General features: G+C 39.4%; 1 protein-coding gene across 5 annotated transcripts in view; it reads right to left on the reverse strand.

Moving 5' to 3' along the window:
* The window catches only part of EPC1 (enhancer of polycomb 1), a 94,362-nt gene that overhangs the window by 65,335 nt on the left and 7,556 nt on the right, over positions 1-21,471 (reverse strand). Inside the window, exon 1 of one of the 5 annotated variants that reach the window (XM_078075345.1) lies at positions 2,656-3,385. The exons of 1 other annotated variant lie outside the window; for it this stretch is intronic. In XM_078075345.1, coding sequence (XP_077931471.1) covers positions 2,656-2,808 — 153 coding nt within the window. In that variant the 5' untranslated portion in view covers positions 2,809-3,385. Of the gene's footprint in view, positions 1-2,655; positions 3,386-21,471 lie in introns of those variants that run through there. 3 more of the 5 variants (XM_036099597.2, XM_078075347.1, XM_078075348.1) reach the window with 3 other exon arrangements.

Consider the following 21,471-nt stretch of genomic DNA (forward strand, 5'->3'; position numbering starts at 1 on the left):
ATTTTCTCAGTTTTAAGACCTAGAATTTGTTATTCACCATAGAAACAAAATATGGTAACAATTACCAGATACAGTTTACATGACAACTTTGCAGATACATTTTGATCATGAAATGCTTTCTTAATCAGGTGGTGTATACACAACAGTCCTCATTTAAGTCTGCCCCATTTTTCATGATCAACATACCATTATACTTTTCCTAAACTAGACCCTCAGTTCAGGTTCTAGGGCACTCTGACCTAAGAGACACCATAAATAATGTGTCAGTCAAAGGCAAAAGTTTGTTTTAACCATTTATCTTTTTAAGAAGTGTATCATGCTTCAGCAAATTATCAAAAAGTTTTGTTTTTCTAAGGTTAGCTCAGAATTCAACTACCTTTATGCTTAGTCTACATTTTCAGTATCGTGTAACATGCTACTTTCAACAGTGATTTATATGGCCAACTACTACTGACAGCAGGAACCACAGGACTGTACAGCAGCAATTTACCTGGTACTGTTTACATTCTTCTATTAAATTCAGTATCTGTTCCTTAGGTCTATGCTTCACTGATCATAGTTTCAGTTGTATGTAAAGTGAAATAAATTCTAAATAGATGATGGAAAAGGAAGTCTGAAGGAAAAACATCCCTCATGTCCCTCAGAAATAGAGATTCCACGTTACTAACGATATCCACTGCACTATAAAATGTCAAAATTATTTCTGTGAACAAAAACTATCTGTAAAATTTAACAAGTATTGATACTTCAGTTGAGCTCAGCTCTGATTTCAGGTTGTAGCTCTTGGACTGTCCAAAGTATTCACAGAAGCAAGACTCAACTAAATGTCTAATGTGTACTGTAGTGCCACCTTGCTTTTATCAAAGTTCTCCCCGCCTTCCTTGGCTGCAAAACAAGAACTATAAATTAAATTCCAAGGCAGTGTAACACCAGCACCCCAACTTTAAATATTATCTGTAAAACTTATAAACAGAAACAAAAATAAAACCAAAAGACAAGATTCTGCAGTCACAAGTACTTTAATTTTTAAAAACAAATCACTTATTAAAAAATAAACAAATGGCACCAGTCTACTCTAAAGTTGATACATGTAAAATAAATTAAGAGGTTCTGTCTCATAGATAAGTGCTGAAAAGTCAGTTACTACACTAGACAATCTCAACTACTACATACACTTATCACTTAGCTTATCTGTAAAGTTAGATTTAAAACACTACTCTCAAAAGTAACATTCAACTGTCACAACTATTTTACTTGAAAAGGTTAAATAACCCAAACAGTTTAAACAGCTTTATTTTCAAAATCAACATTACAAAACATAATTTCTACATTTAAAATTCTTACAGTACCAAATAGAAGTATTACAGTACAATTTTCCACAACAAAATTGTAGCACACAAATCCAGCGACTCCTTGATTTCCTTGACTGTCAATACACTGCACCCTGTTTAAATGGCTGTACCTGAAAACCAAGGTATGCAATTCCTTAGGATTAGAAGTCATCAAGTTATACTGTCAAGGATCTGGGGGAAATGAGAGGAAGATTCTATTATCCTTGTGTCGGAACCCAATTTCTACAACAAGGTAAAGCCATAGCTATGATAAAATGTCTACTAAGTGTGAACAGTTAAATACTGAAACCCACCCGATTTAGACACCTCAATGTTAAGACTTCTGTAAATGAACTCACTTAACTTTAGTTCGGTTATCGATAAGGAAGGACCCTCTTTCGAAATCTAGATCTATAACATCTTCTTAAATTGGGTCTTTTCTTCCCCTATGTTGAGAAACCAGAAAGAAGGCGAACTTACACTTTATTAAAAAAAAAAAAAAGGCAATACTAGAGTTACAGGCTTTAGAAGAGCTATATACTCCAAAATAAGTCTGCAACATAGTCTCAAAGATCAAAGAAAAAGTCTGGGATAGTTGATTATCCTCCGATTAATCAGAATTGGGGAGGAATGAATGCAGAAGTCCCAGAAAGAGGATACAGAAATTAAGTCTTATCTTCTATGAAAGTCAGTCATCCGGGCAAACACGCCGTACCCTCGACATTCTACTGCAGGGGGTGAAGGGAATATAAACCTCACAGACGTGCTGTCAACATTACAGGCCCCACTGAGCCCAGCCACCTTTCCAGGCCACCGGGAAGTGAAATTCCCCCACAGTGCACGGAACCTGCGCTCCCCGGCGCCGGCAGCGCGCGAAGACCGAGGTGGCCCTAGAACGCCACCCAGCGGCCTGCGGAGAGGGCTGCAGGCGGGTCCTCCGCGGCTCCCGGCTCGCCGCACCCCCACCGCCACCCAGCCCGTTCCCCTCTCCGGATGCACAAGGCCCAACCCAAGAACTAAGACCACAAAATGGCTGCCGGCAGCTTCGTCACGTGACCCCTTTGTGCCTTTCGGGCTCCCGAACTCCGCGGGACCCGGGTACAAGTGGCCGGGGTCGGCGGGTGGCCTTAGAGGAGGCCCCGCCGGGCCGCGGCGGCCGGGGGTCGAGGCCGGGGAGGCGGGGTAAAGGCCCGGCCGGCGACTGAGAGTCGGCGGCGAAGAGAAGATGGCGGCCATTTTGTGTGGGTATGCTGCTCCGCCGCCGCCGCAGGCAGCAGAGGGAGCGGGGCCTGGCGCTGGGTCGGACAGGGGAGTTAACACGTACCGACTCCTCTTCCTTCTCCATTCCGGTGGGCATCTGCGGCACGGCCCGGTTTATCGAGGCGTATTCGTGCAGGTCGGGCAGATCCTCACAGCGGAAAACCGGCAGCGGCTTCGAGGCGTCTAGCGCCCGCGCCCGAAACGACAGTTTACTCATCTCAGGCGCAGCAGATACCTCTCCGCTCTGGGGAAACGGCCCCGGCCAGCGGGATCATGGAGAACCGGGGGTTCGGTCCCCACTAGCCTACCGCTGCCGGGGACTTGAGGGGCGGAGCGCAGAGCCCGCCGTCCGGGCACTAACACCAGCCGGGAGGGTGGGAGGCTGTGCCGCTCCGCTCCTCTCTCGCTCGCTCTCTTCAATACGCCATGGCCAACATGGCGGACATTAAAACTCCACTGTGCGCTCTTCAGCCAACCCCAGCCATTCCCCACACTGCATCGCGCAGCGGCGCGGGCACGCGGCGGGGGGGGGAGCGCGGGCTCGAGGCCGGGCGCCGGCACGGAGCGCGCGTCCCGCCAACCCCCGGCGCCCGCCGGCCTCGCTGCTCGCGGCCCCCACCCTCTGCGGGCCCGGAGGCGGACGGGCGGGACGGGGCAGACTGGGCGCTCGGACGCCGGGAGCTGGCTCCTCGATCCTCCTCTCCCTCTCGGGCACGCGCTCACTTTCTCACGCTCGCTCCCCCCCAGCGCCGTTTTCTGACAGGCGAAGGTGCAGGCAAACTATCTCCACCCGCACGCCGGCTTTGCGAAAGGCAACGGCGGGAGAATTGCGGGGTGGTGCTATTGCCCGGGGTAGGCGGGCTCGGCACCTGTCACCCCAGCCAGCTGCCGGCGCGAGGGTGGGGGGGGAGACGCCGGGGGGCCAAAGCCGCCCTGGGTGGGGGTTAGGAGGGGCGCTCCAGAGGCGCAGCGCACTGATGGCAAATTCAGTGGCTGAACGTATGTCTTAGTTATCGCGGCTTTTTAGGTCTTTAAAACAAAAATACAAACGAAATTAGGTGCGAAATGCTACTTTGGGTGAACTTTTACCAGCGATTATTTTTACGTCTAATGAAACTCTGAATTATAATATTTGACAGGCTCGGCCGCAAATCATTGGTCCGTTCCATCCATTGGGTTTAATATAAACGGTAAACATCCTACTCTGTCCCAAAGTAGGTGTGTGTGTGTGTGTGTGTGTGTGTTCTTGCATTTTACCTACCCATATTCACTCTTTTATTGTAATTGAAGCAAAAGGAGTTATTATCGGACACTGTAACCTTAAGGGAAAAAATTTAAAGCAAGACCTACTTCAAAATTTTAGAGCCAATTCGTTATAGTGTAGCTCATGATTTTGTTTTTACTGAAAGAAAATGCTGCTTCAACATAGCCATGGGTTCACACTTACCATTTGTTTTCTGAAAAACTTTCTAAAATTGAAAAATATAAAGACCCGTAGTGCTCCTGCCAAATCAAAAAAGAAAAAAAGGGGGGAAACTGTATTATTATAGAGATTTAGACGGATGTGATCGATTATTTGGTTTATACATGAAAATTGGTATCTAGAAAGCTCTTTCCAGTGGGATATTTTAAAAATCCAGAAAGGCTGTTGGGGTGGGTTTAGTAGGTTTGCCAGCAAAATTTCAAACATAAACATTCACTGAGATATGAAAATGTTTTATAAGTCTGCTTTTCTCCCTGGGGGCTACATAGTAAAAATAGTCACTATTCTTAAATACCGGGTTGGATAGGAACTGTTACTTGCTTAAGGCACATAGGCAAACTGCTATCTTCCAGGTTGGTTTAGCTACACTGCCAGGTTGGGAGAAGACAAGGAGTGCATAGATTGCAGTTCTCAAAAATTACCCTCAAACTCTAATACTGGCAACTTCCCTCTGTGAGGCAGAGGGACTTGCATCTACATTTCCTATACTAAAACTGCATTTATTCAATGAGCAAACATTTACTGAGTCCTCATGACCTTCTAAGTATGCTGCTGATTGTCACCCACAGCTCGTGGAGAAGGACCTGTAGATGACAACTGCCACACCTGGAGTAAGTGTTATGATGAAAGCGCATGCTATTGTGGGAACAGGCAGCAGCTCTAATGAGAGCATTCAGGGAAGGTTTTTTGGAGGAGATGATATCTGAGTCAAAATTGTGTAGGATAAGTATGAGTTAACCTTGCCAAAAAATGAAGAGAAGAAAAGTAGATTAGGCAAGGGAAGCAGCATGTGCAAAGGCAGCCACGAGAGCCCCTGTCATATTCTGGGAGCCTCAAGAATTACCAACCATACTGTGGAATAGATACCTATTTAGGCAGGTTTAAGAGTTCTGGCTCAATATTAGTATAGTAGTCCTCTCCAGCCTGCAGTATTAGATTTCTGAAAATCCTACAAGTAGAATCCTGCTGGTTTTACAAAAGACTTCATAGAGCAAAGTCTTTACAGATTCTGTGGACTAATAAGACTTTCTAGAACAAAATAGGGTCTTCAATTATGAGTGAACCACCAAGGAAACAAATAATATATATTTTTAAACTGCATTAAAATAACAGCTTATGGATAACATTTTCTATATCCCTAATGGGCACTGTACAAATCAGTTCCTTGTTGTCTAGAAATTCTAGAATCATCCTCCATGGCAGGTTCGGAGATATGCTTACAAATTAAGCTTGCCTTTTTTGCAGATAATATGCCTGCTGAGAGACATTTTCTTTTTGCATCAATTCTCCATCCAGCTCAATGCCCTGGATTTCTGACTCCCAGTCCTACTGGTTTCCCAAGGACCCGAGGCTGGAGTCCCAAGTCTCATAACTCAATTCACTTCCCTCCCTCCTAAGGGGCAGGAGTGCAGCAATAAAGGTTCAGGTTTCAATGTAGGGAATACACGTAAGATTCTGATCAAGGGATACCCAGTTAACCAAATGACCAGTACAAGGCAGTATGGTGAAGTACAGTGCTATGGGAGTTCAGAAGGAAAAGTCAGTTCCAGCTGGGCTGATCAGACAGCATGGAGAAGCTAGCGTGTGATTTGGTTGTGAAGGATGACTAATATTCCAGTTGGCAATGGCAATGAACTGGTAGAAGAAAGGGTATTCATGGGAGAAAGCAACTGTTTGAACAAAACAGTGAGAGGAGGCAACTGGCTGGTGTGTGAAGATGAGAAGGTTTATTTGGCCAGAGTTCAGTAGGAGACTGACAACAAACCAGGTATATGGTAAAACGGGTAAGAACGTGGGTTGAGGGAGTAGGGGTAGAAAGTAAAGAGATAAAATTTTAATGGTGATAATAATTATTTACAATATCATGCTGAAATGTGCTTCATTTCAATTTATACCAAATACAGAACTTCTGCTGAAAACACCAAAAATGTGTGAAATGCAACTGCTCTGGCACTGCTGTTTGCTATACATAATAAACCTGAAATATGGTTCTGAATTTTAGTTCATGTCCAATATGTGCCCAAGTCTTATTATTTATTCTTGGAAATTGTACCCAAGATTCGTTTCCTTATTTCCATTCCCACTGTCTCAACCATAGTCCCAGCTCTCATCACTTCCCGCCTAGAAACGACCTCCAATCCAATTCATCCTTTATTCATGCATTTCTTTGATAAACTGTTATTAACCACCTACTTTACAGGAAACTGCAGTACTCTCACAGTGGTTAGTGGTAACCAACAGTGGCTGGAAGAAGCTTTGGTTCCTGGGAATATGAAGAACACAGTACAAACTGCCCTTTAGAGCTTCATAGTGCATGCCACCAAATCAGTGTGCCTAAATCCCCATTCCATGTGTATCCTCCCCTCTCCAAGTCACTTATTTATATCTGCTCTTTATTTTGCCCATTAGATAAAGCCTTTTTCTTTTTTCTTTTTGGTATCGTTGTTAGGGTGCCTTGATGACTCTGACTAACTCTGTTCAACATAATTTCCCATTATTGCCTAAGACAAGCTCTTCACTCTGGCTGCTAAGTCTCATCACCATCTTCAGAAATCATCATGTCTTTCCTGCCTCCAGATTTTCATTCATTCCTTTCTCTCTATTCTCCCTGTCCAGCTTCAGACTGACTACATATTTCTAGACTGACCAAAATGTTACCTCACAGGAATGTTTTGAAGATTCAATAAAATGATCCATGTAAATATTTAGAATGGTCTCTGACCCACAGTAAACCTTCAGTAGTTGTAAACTATTGTTATTACCCTTCAAAATCCAATTCAAATATGTCCTCCATGAAATTTTGACTACTTAATTTCTCTGGGTTCTAATTTCCTAGTCTGAAGAGTGAGAGGTTAGGTGAATTCAAAATAATTCTTCTTAAGCCTACACCATTCTTTCTCCTCTCTGAACTCCTATTACACTTTCAATCAGTAAGAATAATAACCACCATTTACTATGTGCCAGGCAATGCAGAAGTACATTTTAAATGCATTATCTCATTTAATTTTCATGAGAGTCCTATGAGATCTGTCCTGTTAGAGAGGTTGCAAGACCTGCCTGTGGTCACAAAGTTGGTGAGAGGCAATGCTGAGATTGAAATCCCTAGTATCGGATTCCAGAGTCAAGCACCCATAACCAGATTATAAAGTGAAATGAGGAGTGAACTAGAAGGAGGAAAGAGGGATGTTGAATATGGGCTAACCTTTCAAGAGGCTTGGCAATGAAGGGAGGAGAGGTAGAGACAAAGGGATCACAGATTTTGTTGTTTTTGAAGGTGGGAGAGATGTGGGCATGTTTGTACACTGAAAGCAAAGAATCATATAAATGGATTAACTTTAGAACTAACTGTCTTCCTCTGAGGCAAGAAGGAAGGAGGGCAAGAATGGATAGTGATCCAAAGAAGATAAACTCTCTTCGATGGAACAATAAGATTTAAAAAATCATGATGCCAGTTTTGTTAGCAGGAGTCTAGATTCGTCATTCCTTCAAACATTCAACAAATACTGACTGGGTGTTTACTAAGAACGAGGTAAAGCAGTTTGTGCTGGGGAACAATGACAAATAAGACATGATCCCTATAGCCTCACAGAGCTAATAATAAAGTGATATATTGCCTTTACATTTAATTGGGAAAATATGAAGTTAATTTCTTTAAAATGTGTGAATGGATAATGATCTCAACATGAGACAGTGATACAGTGCTATCATTGAAAGCATTGTGCAAAAGCACTAAATACTGACAATACATTTTCACTTCAAGTTATTTTTCTTAACCTTCTGGTTTTTATTTTCATGATAAGCTATATAAATAAATGACATCAAAGAATTCTTCCAACATAACATTTAGGAAAATAAAAACTGGAAATACTTTCATGATGTGCCCCCCCACCCCCGGCCAGGAAATATTGGAAATTAAATATTGCAATTATATTGCAATATATTTAATAGGGTATCAAAGAAACAATATCTGAACTAATTTTCTTTACAGAGTTGATTTATACATGGAATTCTGTATGTAATATTTAAGGTCTAGGTTTGATATAAAATATTCAGAATATATCCAGAAAAAATCTATCTCTACCTTAAAAGAATAAAGGGCAAATTATTATTCTTAGCAAACTGTAGCAGGATGGACTCAAAGTTATTTCAGTTTACCTTCGTCTCCAATTCAAAATTTAACTGAAAAGAAAAGAAAGAAAAAGAAAAAAAATACACAAATTGGGCCTGTTTGAGAATGAATTAGAATATTTTTAAAAATTCACAAAATGGTGCCAGCAGTATTGAGATTTAAAAATTAAAAAGATAAGGAAATATAATACATCTTATTGTGTAATATAAAATCCTAAATTTATAGAAAATCTACTTTGAACACAGCAAGGATTTTGCCAAAATTTATTTTTATTTTTTTTAAAGATTTTATTTATTTATTTGAGAGAGAGAGAATGAGAGACAGAGAGCACGAGAGGGAAGAGGGTCAGAGGGAGAAGCAGACCCCCCGCTGAGCAGGGAGCCTGATGTGGGACTCGATCCTGGGACTCCAGGATCACGACCTGAGCCGAAGGCAAGTCGCTTAACCAACTGAGCCACCCAGGCGCCCAGGATTTTGCCAAAATTTAGACCATACCCCCTGGAAACAAAAAAAAAGGTGATTAGGTAAGTTTATCCATTTTTAGGACTTGGATTCCTTAATTCCCAAGTCCCATACATCATCTGATCTCTCCCTCCTCCCAATCCTGGTAGGCAGTTGATGAGACCTGTATGGCATTATTTTAATGAGGATCCTACTAGACTACCTGATGCAGTTGGATGCCTACGTGGGAGTCATAAGCAGGAAATCACTTGAAACTTGAAGAGTGACAATTTAGTACTTTAGAGGAATGTCATACATTCCAACAATTAATTTGCCAGAAGAATAAAAGTCCATCTTAGAAAACAAGGAAAATTGAAGAACTAAACCAGAAATACTAAAAAATATTTGGTAGTATTTATCTAAACTGAATTTTGTTAAATTACTATTAACCCATTTAATCCAATGACTGGCACTTACTGACAGACTACTGTGTATAGCCCAGGTGTTAGTCCAAGGTTGTAAGGGGCAAAGGCACAAGAATGAGAGAGTTGGGAGACACCAGAGGAGAGGGCCAAAGGGAGGAGGAAGAAAAGGGAGAGAGAGGGAGGGAACGGGCAGGTAGTAACCTTTAGGTGTCTTACCGTCTCAGCACATAAAATGTACTATACTTTGAGCACTAGTTTTAGTAAGCAACACATACAAATCGGTATGGTATAAATGGTACATGGGGTGAAGAAATGAAACTTGGAGAAATAAGAGAAAAACTGTTAACAAAGTAGAAATTTACGTTGGAAGGTTTAAATCAAACTTATTAGTGTGTGGTAGACAAAAAAAGCCTGACAGGGAAGAGGGCTTTCAAGACAGACTTTTGTGAGTTACTATTGTTTCTATGACCCACGGAAGTCAAATAAATTGACTTTTGAAACTTGAAGCACAGAACTATCTTCTCTATTACCTAATAAGTTAGTATTGTTGAAATTTAAAGTTTTACTTTCACTCTATTCTTCACGGTACTGTGAGTAACCGTTGTGCCAATTACTTAGATAAGCACTCTAAATCCAGTTTCTCCTCTCTTCCTGAATAGGGAAGGAAAAGTGAATAATTTCAACCCCAAGGAGTGAGATTATAGGTGTGAAGAATGACTCATGGAGTGAGAAGAGGAGGGCACAGAGAACATCTAGGAGTCAGCAGAGGGTCAAGAGGTGGGGAAAGAACAGAGAAGGAGGGACTAGGGGCTGGGGGAGGCATGAAGAGAAGCCAGGTGAGGTCAGTATTTCAAGGAGGACCAAAAAGGTCAATGAGGAGGACCAGAAAGACTGAGGTTGTCACTGGAGATCATAGCAAGCACGACTTCTAGAGGACGCTGTGGGCGGAAAATATACTCTGGTGAGTTGGGATGAATTGGAGGAGGCACCGGCTGAGTGGTGCCTGAAGCATGTTCATTAATCATTTACCAGGCAAGCCAAAGCCAAGTAAAATTTTGAAGTGACTTCCCAGTACTTCTCTGTGATACTTTTATTGTTACTTGCCCACCCAAGTGAGAGCACCTTGAGGCCAAAAATCAGCTTAGCTTCAGGACATAGCCGGGGACAGAGTAGCTAACATCATCAGCGTCTCCCACATTAGACATAGTAAAAGAAAATGCATTCCATTATTTCACAACAAAATCCTGGTTACAGGAGGAAGTAAAACATATCTACCATCTTTAAAGTTGCAGGAACTAGTAAACAAAAAACCAACCCAATTTATTTAAATGAGTTAGTGATTAGGATATACATCATATCCCAGATCTTCAGATTTCTTCTGAATTAAGTTTCCCAAACACTAGACTTATCAGCCAAAAAACAACACAGGTACACTGTGGTAGAACATGTACTTGGATATTATATTTTGGGTTTAACTGATTTCTTTTTTTTTTTTTTTTTTAAGATTTTATTTATTTATTTGAGAGAGAGAATGAGATAGAGAGAGAGCATGAGAAGGGGGAGGGTCAGAGGGAGAAGCAGACTCCCTGCCGAGCAGGGAGTCCGATGCGGGACTCGATCCCGGAACTCCAGGATCATGACCTGAGCCGAAGGCAGTGGCTTAACCAACTGAGCCACCCAGGCGCCCGGTTTAACTGATTTCTTTATAATCAGGTTAACCTTTTGATGTTTTTGTTTCTTCCAGTCTTTCCTGGGTTTTCTTTTATTTTTCATTTGCTTGTTTTGTAATATTGGAATAATACTGAATATTGTTTTGTGGTCCTCACTTCTAAATATAATCTGAGAATATTCTCACCTCATTAAATATTTTTATAAGATTATTTTTTGACAGATACTTACCCTATATATATTTTTATACCATAATTCACTTAAGCACACCCTCTTCAGGGAGGTTTATAGAGTGTACTGACTTTTCTTTGTTATAAAGAACACATATTGCCTTAATAGAACACTTAAAATAAACAACAGGTTTGAATTTTCATGGCTTGAGGTGCAGAACAAATATCTGCTGTTCTTTGTTTATTTTTTGTTTTTACTATTTTTGTTTATTTACTTATTTTTTTTGGTGGGCAGCAAAGAAAGGTTTATTGAGAGATAGCAAAGAGTACAAAGCTCCCGAGGAGGGAGGGGACTCAAGAGGGTTGCCCTATTTTTTATTTTTTAAATATTTTTATTTTTTAAATATTTATTTTTAAATATTTATTTATTTATTAGGCACATGCACGCAAGCAGGTGGCAGGGGCAGAAGGCGAGGGAGAGAAAGAGAACCCTGAAGCAGACGCCCTGCTGAGCACGGAGCCCCACTCAGGGCTGGATCCCAGGACCCTGAGATCATGACCTGAGCTGAAACCATGAGCAGGATGCTCAACAGACTGAGGCACCCAGGCACCTCTACCTTTCTTTGAATAACAATAGTGCCAAGTCTGCGCAAATGAAGGTTGACAATTTTACTGTCATTCTGAGTTGATGGCAAAATATAGGTCTTCAGTATCTTAAATATCAACATTTAAGGTCTAAAATGTAAGTGTTTCTTACCAGATATTAGTTTAGCATTTTTCTTTTTTTTTTTTTTTTATGATTTTATTTATTTATTTGACACAGAGAGAGACAACGGGAGAGGGAACACAAGCACGGGGAGTGGGAGAGGGAGAAGCAGACTCCCTGCTGAGCAGGGAGCCCTATGTGGGGCTCGATCCCAGCACCCTGGGATCACGACCCGAGCCAAAGGCAGACAGGTCACGACTGAACCACGCAGGTGCCCCTAGCATTTTTCAAAAGTATGATCCATAAAACATTAATCCCAGAGGTTACATTCTCAGATGAGGTACATAAAAAGTTACATATAAAACCAGTAAGTTAGAAAAATACTGTCTATTGTATCTTTCTTTTAAAAATACGTATGGGCTCACAAGGCATAGGATCAGGACAAGTCCTGCAGAAAAGAAATCTATTTACTAATGCTTATCACAGTATTTTTCAAATTTATCTAACCATGCAACCCCTTACTATGTACTATTAATTATTACCTTTAATTCTATAAAAGCACACTTCGGGAAATTCTAATCTAGGCAATACAAGGAAATGAAAGTTTTTCTAATCAAGTTTTTCATTTAATTGCTTAAGCAGTCTGACATGTGAACTTTGAAAGAAGCATAAAGATCTTATAAATGCAAAGTACTATCCTTATTACCAGTTAAGATTTTTATCCTGCTGAACAGTGCAAAATAAGACATTTAAGTGTAAAACTGAACAGAATTCTAACCAACACAGAATTAAGCAGATTGCTACTCTTTAGCCATATATTTGGTATTTAATACCAAATTAACCAAATTTTTTAGCTACGTTTCTTTCCCAAAGTTTCTCTATTAAAAAAAGAACATGGTGGGGGCGCCTGGGTGGCTCAGTCGTTAAGCCTCTGCCTTCGGCTCAGGTCACGATCCCAGGGTCCTGGGATGGAAGCCCCGCATCGGGCTCCCTCCTCAGCGGGGAGCCTGCTTCTCCCTCTCCCACTCCCCCTGCTTGTGTTCCCTCTCTTGCTGTGTCTCTCTCTGTCAAATAAATAAATAAAATCTTAAAAAAAAAAAAAAAAAAAAGAAAAAGAACATGGTGAACCACTTTCAGATTTTTATTCTAACCTAAGCTCTTGGAGCTGCAGTTTCTCCATCCATAAAATAGAAATCAACAGAATCTACCATGTAGGTTGATACATTGATTCAATAAAATCATTAACACAAAGAGTTTATCATGGACCTGACACAAAAATAATGCTCAATAAACACGAGCTATTTTAAAGGACATTTTAATCCTATTTTATCTCATAGATCATTTTATTTTTCTGAGCTTTTTCTCCCCCCTAGATATACAGTATAAAACAATATTAATTGCAAAGGCTTTCAAAACTCTTAGCTAAGACAACAAAACAAAACCAAGCTAAAAATGTCCTCAAATGATATATATATATATATATAGATGTTCAAATCTACAAGGAGCTTTGTACACCCCCCTAACCCCCACCCCCCCATTGCCAATGATTCATCAGGTGGCTGCCCAGTGACTGCTTAATCTCCAAATCTGGTCAAGCAAGCTCCCTAGTGGGTCAGGGCCTCTCTGTACAGGCTGCTACTGTTTCCCTTAGGGTGAGTGCTTTGTGTAAAAACAGTCAAATGGTAAGTAACATTTTACATTCAAAGTAGCAACATGGTGCAGTGAGACACAGCATTATGTCTTGAAAGGAACACTGGCTTCCAAGTTTAAAGAGCTGGATGCTAATCTAATATCTACCGTTTTTTGACCCTATAGAAATGATTTAATTTCTGAGCCTTAAGTATCTCATATACTTAGTATAAAGAATACTTGTTTTCCTCTCTTTTAGGACACTCTGATGAACAATGAGATAATATAGTGAAAAATCTTTGACCGCTGCAAATACAAATATAAATATTAAGGAAGAATATATTATTTCAATTTCACCATAGTGGTTAGGAAGAGCATATGTATACATGCCCCAAAATAACACACTGGAACAGAAAATCTATGACCTATCTAAATCATGCAGTTGATCACAGAAGATTTGATTGCAGGACTAGTGTGCTTTGGACATTGCCGTAAATGGGAAATCTCTAACATAACACTGAGATTCACCCATTTTATTTATTTTTCAATAATCTTTTTTTCACCCCTTTTAATTTATCTGGTCATATTTTTTTCAATTATTCTAAAGAGTGTCTAGCACAAAATAAAAGTTTAAAAATTTATCATAAATTTGAATTATTCTAAGATAAGAAATGTACCTGTATTATAATTTTTATAATTATAAATTTTTATAATTTTAATGTATTTTTCTCAAAATTTTCTCTTCCTCAGTATCACCTTATTAAGAACCGAAAATCAATAAAAATGTTTTTTTCCTGAATCTTCTCTGCTTACTAATTTCCCCCATTTTAAAAGCAGCATTCCAGGTTTTTAGCAGATGACATGCTAAGAAAACAAATGGCTAAAATGCATTTGGTTAAAAACACTAGCTCCAGAGTCAGACATGATTTGGGTTTTGTAGCTGTAAATATAAATAAAATTATTAATTTCTATGAATTGCAGTTTTCTCCTCTGTAGCATGGAGATAGTTCATACTTCCAAGTATTGGTTGGAATAGATAAAAAAGCCACGTAGCCAAATTTACTGAGTTCTTAGTTTTGCTGGGCACTTTACATATGCTATCTAGTTTAATCCCTATAAAATGTTATAAAACAGCTTCAGTGCCTGTCATCATAGTAAGATTTCAGTAAGTATTCTTAGATGATACTGTTTCACAAAAAAGCTGAGCATTTTTCTCAAAGAAAGATTAAGGAATAGTTGTCAGTATAAGGTGGGAAGTTGGTTGCCCCTGAGTAGGCTGAACCAGGTCATAATTACCTTCGTTTTAACATAAATGCTAAACTGGGTTTACACTAACTGTTCAGTCCTTCTTTTCTTTGAACAGAAATACTCAAAACCCAAACCTTCAAAAGAAGGAAATGCTATGGGAATGAAAAAGTATTCCTTCTTCAATAATTTTTCAAACCCTATCTTTCATCCTTCCATTCACAAAAATGCTAGCATGTACACATTTAGACACACACACACTTCTTTATATCAGGCTTGTAGGGGACACTATTGTGTGTCTCTTTAGTATCTAATTCCATTCTTCCATCTTAATAGAACTCCCTGCCTTTATTTTCTTGGGTTGTTCCAGAACCTGTGCTTCTTTGAATAAACTTTCATGGTCTACTTGAAAAATAATGGTTCTTTGGGAGTAATTTTGAACTATATTCTGTCTAATGGTCTTTCTTAAAATTCTATCTTATTAATCTCAGTGGGAATAAAAAAACAATTTTAAGTGTAGAGAAAAGAATAACTTTATAATAGTATTGCCTCCATCATGTGGGTTTTTAAGACTATTTTTAGAAAGAAAAGGTTTTTAAAATTTTTTTAACTTTTTTTTTTTTAAGATTTTATTTATTTGACAGAGAGAGAGAGAGAGAGCACAAGGAGGGGGAGCGGCCGGCAGAGGGAGAAGCAGGCTCCCCACTGAGCAAGGAGCCCGAGGGTCGATCCCAGGACCCTGAGATCCTGGGACCATGACCTGAGCCGAAGGCAGATGCTTAACCAACTGAGCCACCCAGGCACCCCTCAACTAATTTTTTTAAAAGATTTTATTTATTTTGAGAGAGAGCGAGCGAGCGAGAGAGCGTGCATGAGCAGGGGGGAGGGGCGGAGGGAGAGGGAGAAGCAGACTCCCTGCTGAGCAGGGAGCCTGACTGGGTGGGCCTGGATCCCAGGACCCAGAATCGTGACCTGAACCGAAGGCAGACGCTCAACCGACTGAGCCACCCAGACACCCCAGGAAGGAAAACATTTTTAAGCCATGTTACATTTTTATAATTGAGTCATCAATGAATTAAAAAATAATGCATGCGTGGTTATCTCATCTGTATTAAGTGGTTATTTATGAACATTTTCTGTTAAAAAATGTAGGTTCCAATTCTGCTTCTACCACCAGCTAGCTGTATGATTTGATCTTAATGTCCCTTGGCCTCAGTCTCCTCAACTTTGAAAAAAGGACTTTGAAAAAAAGGACTTGATGATCTCTCCCAACTTTTCCAACTGTCAAATTTTTCTAATAGTTGGTAGAAAAAAAATGAGGATATATGAAATATTTTTTAAGTAAAAAGCTAAAAAAGGATAACTCAATTTGAGATGTACGATTTCTATAGTAATTATGCCTTTAGTGTTTCCTGGCTATATGTTTACATAGTATAGAAAGCCCCTATGAAGAGTGTAAGAGCAAATAGAGTCCTGGAAGCTATGCTGGAGGGAGAGTAATTTCACTGAGTGAGTCAAAGATATGATGCTCTGTTAGTTGGTAATTAGTAACACTTGATGCTTAAACAAAAGGTTCTTAGAGGATGCTTAGTAAAAGTAGCTTTGCCATAAATATGGTCAAATGTGATATGAGAAATCCATGTACCTTATATCATTAAAACTGGAATATAAAGATTCAGAATATCAAAAGAAAGAGACAAACTTCAAAATAAAAGCTGAAGCAGAAAAGTTCGAAGTAATTAAGTCTAGTAATAAAAGATCTGCAATTAGCTTGAAATTCTCACTGGAAAAGCACAAGGAATTTCTATGTAATAAATTAAGAAAATTACACAATACTATTATCCAGGCACTGAGAAAAATACCAAATAGCAACAACCAGAACAGTAAGAGTAACAATTTAACCAGTTTAACAATTTGAAAAGTATGATGAAAGTATGAAGAGTACATTTAAATCTTACATCAAAAAACTAGATTGTGTTACATATACTTTAATAAAGTTTTCCTAATGTTGTTTCATTTATTGGGCCCTGCCTCTGTGCAAGCATTGTTATTATGAACCATGGGAGATACAAAAGAAAAAGATGTTATTTTGCTTACTGGACTTAGTTCCTGTAAAAACAAACAGGGCACGTCCTGTGTGTATATCCTGGTAATCCTGGTTTGATAAGTAACATGTAAAATTTTTTTTAATTTTTCTGTTTTCAGACTTACAAATGATGGAAATAAAATATACAGGAAATGCTTCATAAATTTAGAAAATCATTTGTTTTCATTTCCTTTCATGATATTTAAGAACTAATTAAAGACAGGTAAACTGTCTTTTTTTTTTTAAGATTTAATTAATTAATTAATTAATTAATTAATTTTTTTAAAGATTTTATTTATTTATTTGAGAGAGAGAGCACGAGCAGGGGGCAGAGACAGAGGGAGAGGGAGAAGCAGACGCCCTGGTGAGCAGGGAGCCCGATGCGGGACTCGATCCCAGAACCCTGGGATCATGACCTGAGCCGAAGGCAGATGCTTAACCGACTGAGCCACCCAGGCGCCCCTAGATTTATTTATTTATTTTAGAGAGAGAGAGAGCACAAGCAGGAGGGGCAGAGGGAGAAGGAGAGAGAATCTTAAGCAGACTCTGTGCTGAGCATGGAGCCCGACAGGGGGCTCGATCCCATGACCCTTTGATCACGACCTGAGCCGAAACCACGAGTCACATACTTAACTGACTGCACCACTCGGGAGCCCCTCAGGTAAACTACCTTAAACCAAAAGTTTGTTCGTCATTTTACATTTTCCTTAATGGAGGTGGAAATCAATATTCAACAATCATGGAATAGTCAGCCATCAATTTATGTGGCCATTTAAGGTGACAAGTATAACATATGTCAATACATGGAAAGAAGCATATACAGAAAGGTAAAATGAGGGAACAAAAAGCAGCACATGAAGGACGACCCATGCAGGATCACAACCTCCTAAAAATGTGTGATGGGCATTGAGAGAAGCATAAAGGAACAAAGAGAAAGTTTCTCTGTGTGTAGTATATGAGCAGTATTACACCATCTTCCTCATACAAGGAGAGAAAGACAGCTATTTTCTGGTGGGTGTATGGTAAATTCCAGAGCTAAAAAAAATCTACATGGAAATTTCTAATTTTCTACTCTTACTATCATGAACCATCCAAACTTTTTTTTTTTTAAAGATTTTATTTATTTATTTGAGAGAGAGAATGAGATAGAGAGAAAGTATGAGATGGGGGAGGGTCAGAGGGAGAAGCAGACTTCCTGCTGAGCAGGGAGGCCGATACCGGACTCGATCCTGGGACTCCAGGATCATGACCTGAGCCGAAGGCAGTCGCTTAACCAACTGAGCCAGCCAGGCGCCCCCATCCAAACTTTTTTTAAAAAATATTTTATTTATTTATTTGAGAGAGAGAGAGCAAGAGCACAAGCAGGGGGGAGGGGCAGAGGGAAAGGGAGGACCCTGGGATCATGACCCGAGCCAAAGGCACACGCTTAACTGACTGAGCCACTCAGGCATCCCACTGAATTTTAGATATAAAGAAAAAAAATTTCATTTGAAAGTCCAAAAATGTCATAAGCATAAAAGCCAAAATTTAAAATTCCATATATTTGGTATGTAAAATAGGATGTGTATTAAAATTTCTATTCATTATTTAACTAAAATTTTATTTTCAAGTGTTTTCTCATTTTTTTTACTGGTTTCTTTAAGGAATGCAGTGTAGCAGTATAGCTGAACAAGGGTACTTCAAAAAATGTAAAATCTTTAAGAGTCATAAAGGTTTTCCAAATGAAAACCAATTGCTTTCCAATTTAAATTTAGACATTTTCAAATTTGTATCAACTCTGAAAGGAAACAACACATAGACAACTGTTAATTTCTATGCTCTCAAATAAACAGCAATGTCATTCTGCCCCATCAACCAGCCTGTTACTTTTCTTCTTTTCTCTTTTAATTTCTGTTCATTTTGGGAAAAAGAATACTAAGTTATTATTAATATAAGTAGCCTATATTATGTAAATTTTTAATTCTCAAGAAATACTACAGAATCAAATGCCCTATGCATTCTTTCGACTTTTAGGTGCCCTCATGCTGCCCCCTGCTGCCCAGTGTCCACAGTTACTGAAAATTCTCTCAAACTTTTCAACCTTTGCTACTTCTCTTTATTCTCCCCATCAAAACTTACCTTGCCAGAGATCCAGACCACCTAAGTTTTCCTCTACTCAGGCTAATGGGTAAATGGTAATATAAGAAATAACTAGTTTCCTCCTATTTATCCGATCACCATTTTTTGGCTAATTACAAGCACTTGAATTGGTGTTCTATTGGAAATGACTGACATCCAGATTCCCTAGCTTGGGATTCCAAATCCTCCTTGTGTTGGTTCCAAGCTACCATCACAGGTCCATCTCTCCCAGTCTCTAACCCCCACACATTATAGCTAACTAACACTGGACTTCGAGCTGGTCTTTCCAAATGCCATGTGTTTCCTTTCCTCCTTGCCTGTGCCCACACTGCTTTCTTTACCTGGAATTTCTTCTCTCAGTTTCTACATATTTGTAAGGCTATGTGTCTTTCAAGGCTCTGGACAAAAGTATCTTCTCCATGAAGTTTGTCCCAATTCCCAACTGCTTCTCTTCTCTCTAATCTGCTAAGGCTCAAGATAGTGTTGTTGCTGTTGTTTTTAATACAGTAGAAGCTCGATAAAGATTTATTTAGTGAGTGAAGAGCAGGTAACAAAGAAACCTTAATTGTTGGAAAGGCTATCGGACTTACTGAGAGTAGCTGCAAAGGATAATGACAGCCTCTCTAATAATACTACGATATCCATATGCCTAAATGGACTGATCTTTTTAATTCCTATCACACTGTGTAAAGCCTACTTTGATCCCTGAAATCAGGGGTGTCTATGAAAAAATGAACTTATGGCATATACTGAATGCTTATGACATATTAGGCACTATTCTTGGTGCTTTAAGTGATTTAACTCATTGCAGTCTCACAACAGCCAGGTGAGGAGGGAATATTACCTCGTTTCATAGAAGAGGAAATGGAGGATCTGCACAGTTAAGTAACTGGCCCAAGGTTATACATGCAGTAAAGGGCAGAGCTAGGAACTCAAACAGATCAGGCAAAGCTGTATTCTCATAATGTCTTCAATAGAAATGTGTATGGAGAGGCTTCTAGTCAGCTATTCTAGGGGTTAAAAAAAAACAAAAAACTTTGTCAATAGAATATGCTTGGAAATTGTGACCACATAGTCAAACAAAGCCATGAAGAGATTCAGTGTCAATTAAGTATCTGTTAGTATGTCCAAGAGTTGATTGTCCTACAAGACAGAATGTGAAGGATTCTGCCAAGTTCAAAGGTGTCCAGATTTAGATATAAAGGACAGTTATATATTTTAAATGATTAAGAAATGCACAACCTAAATATTTGTTCATTGTTGTAGCCATTTGTGCGTGTGAGGACCGAAGATTCTAACCTGACTTGGAAAAAGGTAAAGATATGACTCACTATCTTGAGCAAATGAACTTCCTTTTTTGGGGGGTGGGGTGGGGATACAATGAATATAAGTAAGGCTCAGAATGTTACATCAGTGTCTCAGACAAGGATCTAGTGTGTTTCAACCAAAACCTCTGCTCATCAAGAAAACCACAGTACACTGAAAAGGCAGATCAAAAAATTTACTTGGGAAGGCATCACCCAAATTGTTTGGTAGGACATAACTGTCTTCTTAGTAGGTAAGAAGCTTTTAACTCCAGAAAGATTTAGAGTAAGTACAGAAGTGTTTTTTAATGTAGGTAATTGTTCTGTTTAAGAACACTTGACCTATTGGAATAAGAGGTCAGCCCATTAGACTTTTAAGTACAATTCCTACAAAGTTATATATAGTGTTGAAACATTAAAGAGAACTTAACAATCACCATACTTAGAAGTTAAATTTATTAGATATGTAAGACTTTCTTGACTTCTTGAAAGTGCTTACTAGATATCAAAGGAGGTAGCTGTAAGCAGTAAATTTATAAATGCGGTATATAAAGGGAAATAAAAAGTTGGAAGGTATTTAATCAAGTAATAGTATAAATAAGACCAAATTTTAAAGGACCATGATTTCTAAAATTTGCAAGATTTATAAATATGATTAAGATTTGTAAACTAAATTTAAAAACATAAGGAAGCGCTTCCTTGGATATTAACATTAATAAATTTCATATTACCTTTTAAAAACTCAAATTAACTTCAGAATAGTCTTTCAGTATGCAAGACTAACAGTGGCAATTGGGCTGTTTCTCTCCCAGCTAAAGCTGGTGTTCATTAGGCGGTCAACTGGCTGGACTGTCCAGTTATTCTTTATTTTGGTTTGAACCTTCCTCACTTTGTAGGAGATGAGATTGTGGCTTTTGAAATATTGAGATGAGAAGTAGCAGCACTAATCTACTGACCTCTTCAATTTTTGGTTTATTGCCTTACTTCAATAGAGGAACTTGGCATTTCTCAGCTCCAGCTGTATACTGGAATCCTGTGAATACTTCTGGAAAATGCTTATGCCAAGATCTGATCCCAGACCAACGAGAATCTCTGGGGATGTGGTGCAGGCATTTTGTTTTTAAGTTTCTGGATGATGGTAACGACAGGAAGAGTTGAGAAGCACTTGTGCAACAGTGTGAGCCTACCATGGTCTGGAGCGCCGGTGCTGTCCAACAGAACTTTCTGCAATCATGGAAATTGCTATAGACTGAATGCTTATGTCCCCCCAAAATTCATATATTGAAATCCTAACCCCCAGTGTGATGGTATTTGGAGGCAGGGCCTTTGGGAGGTGATTAGGTCATGACGGTAGAAACCTCACCCATGGGATTAGTGCCTCTGTCAAACAGACCCCAGAGAGCTCCCTCACCCCTTCTGCTATGTGAGGACACAGCAAGAAGATGGCCATCTATGAACCAGGACACTATGACCCTC

Source organism: Halichoerus grypus, chromosome 6 (assembly GCF_964656455.1).
Source record: "Halichoerus grypus chromosome 6, mHalGry1.hap1.1, whole genome shotgun sequence".
Taxonomy (NCBI): Eukaryota; Metazoa; Chordata; class Mammalia; order Carnivora; family Phocidae; genus Halichoerus; species Halichoerus grypus.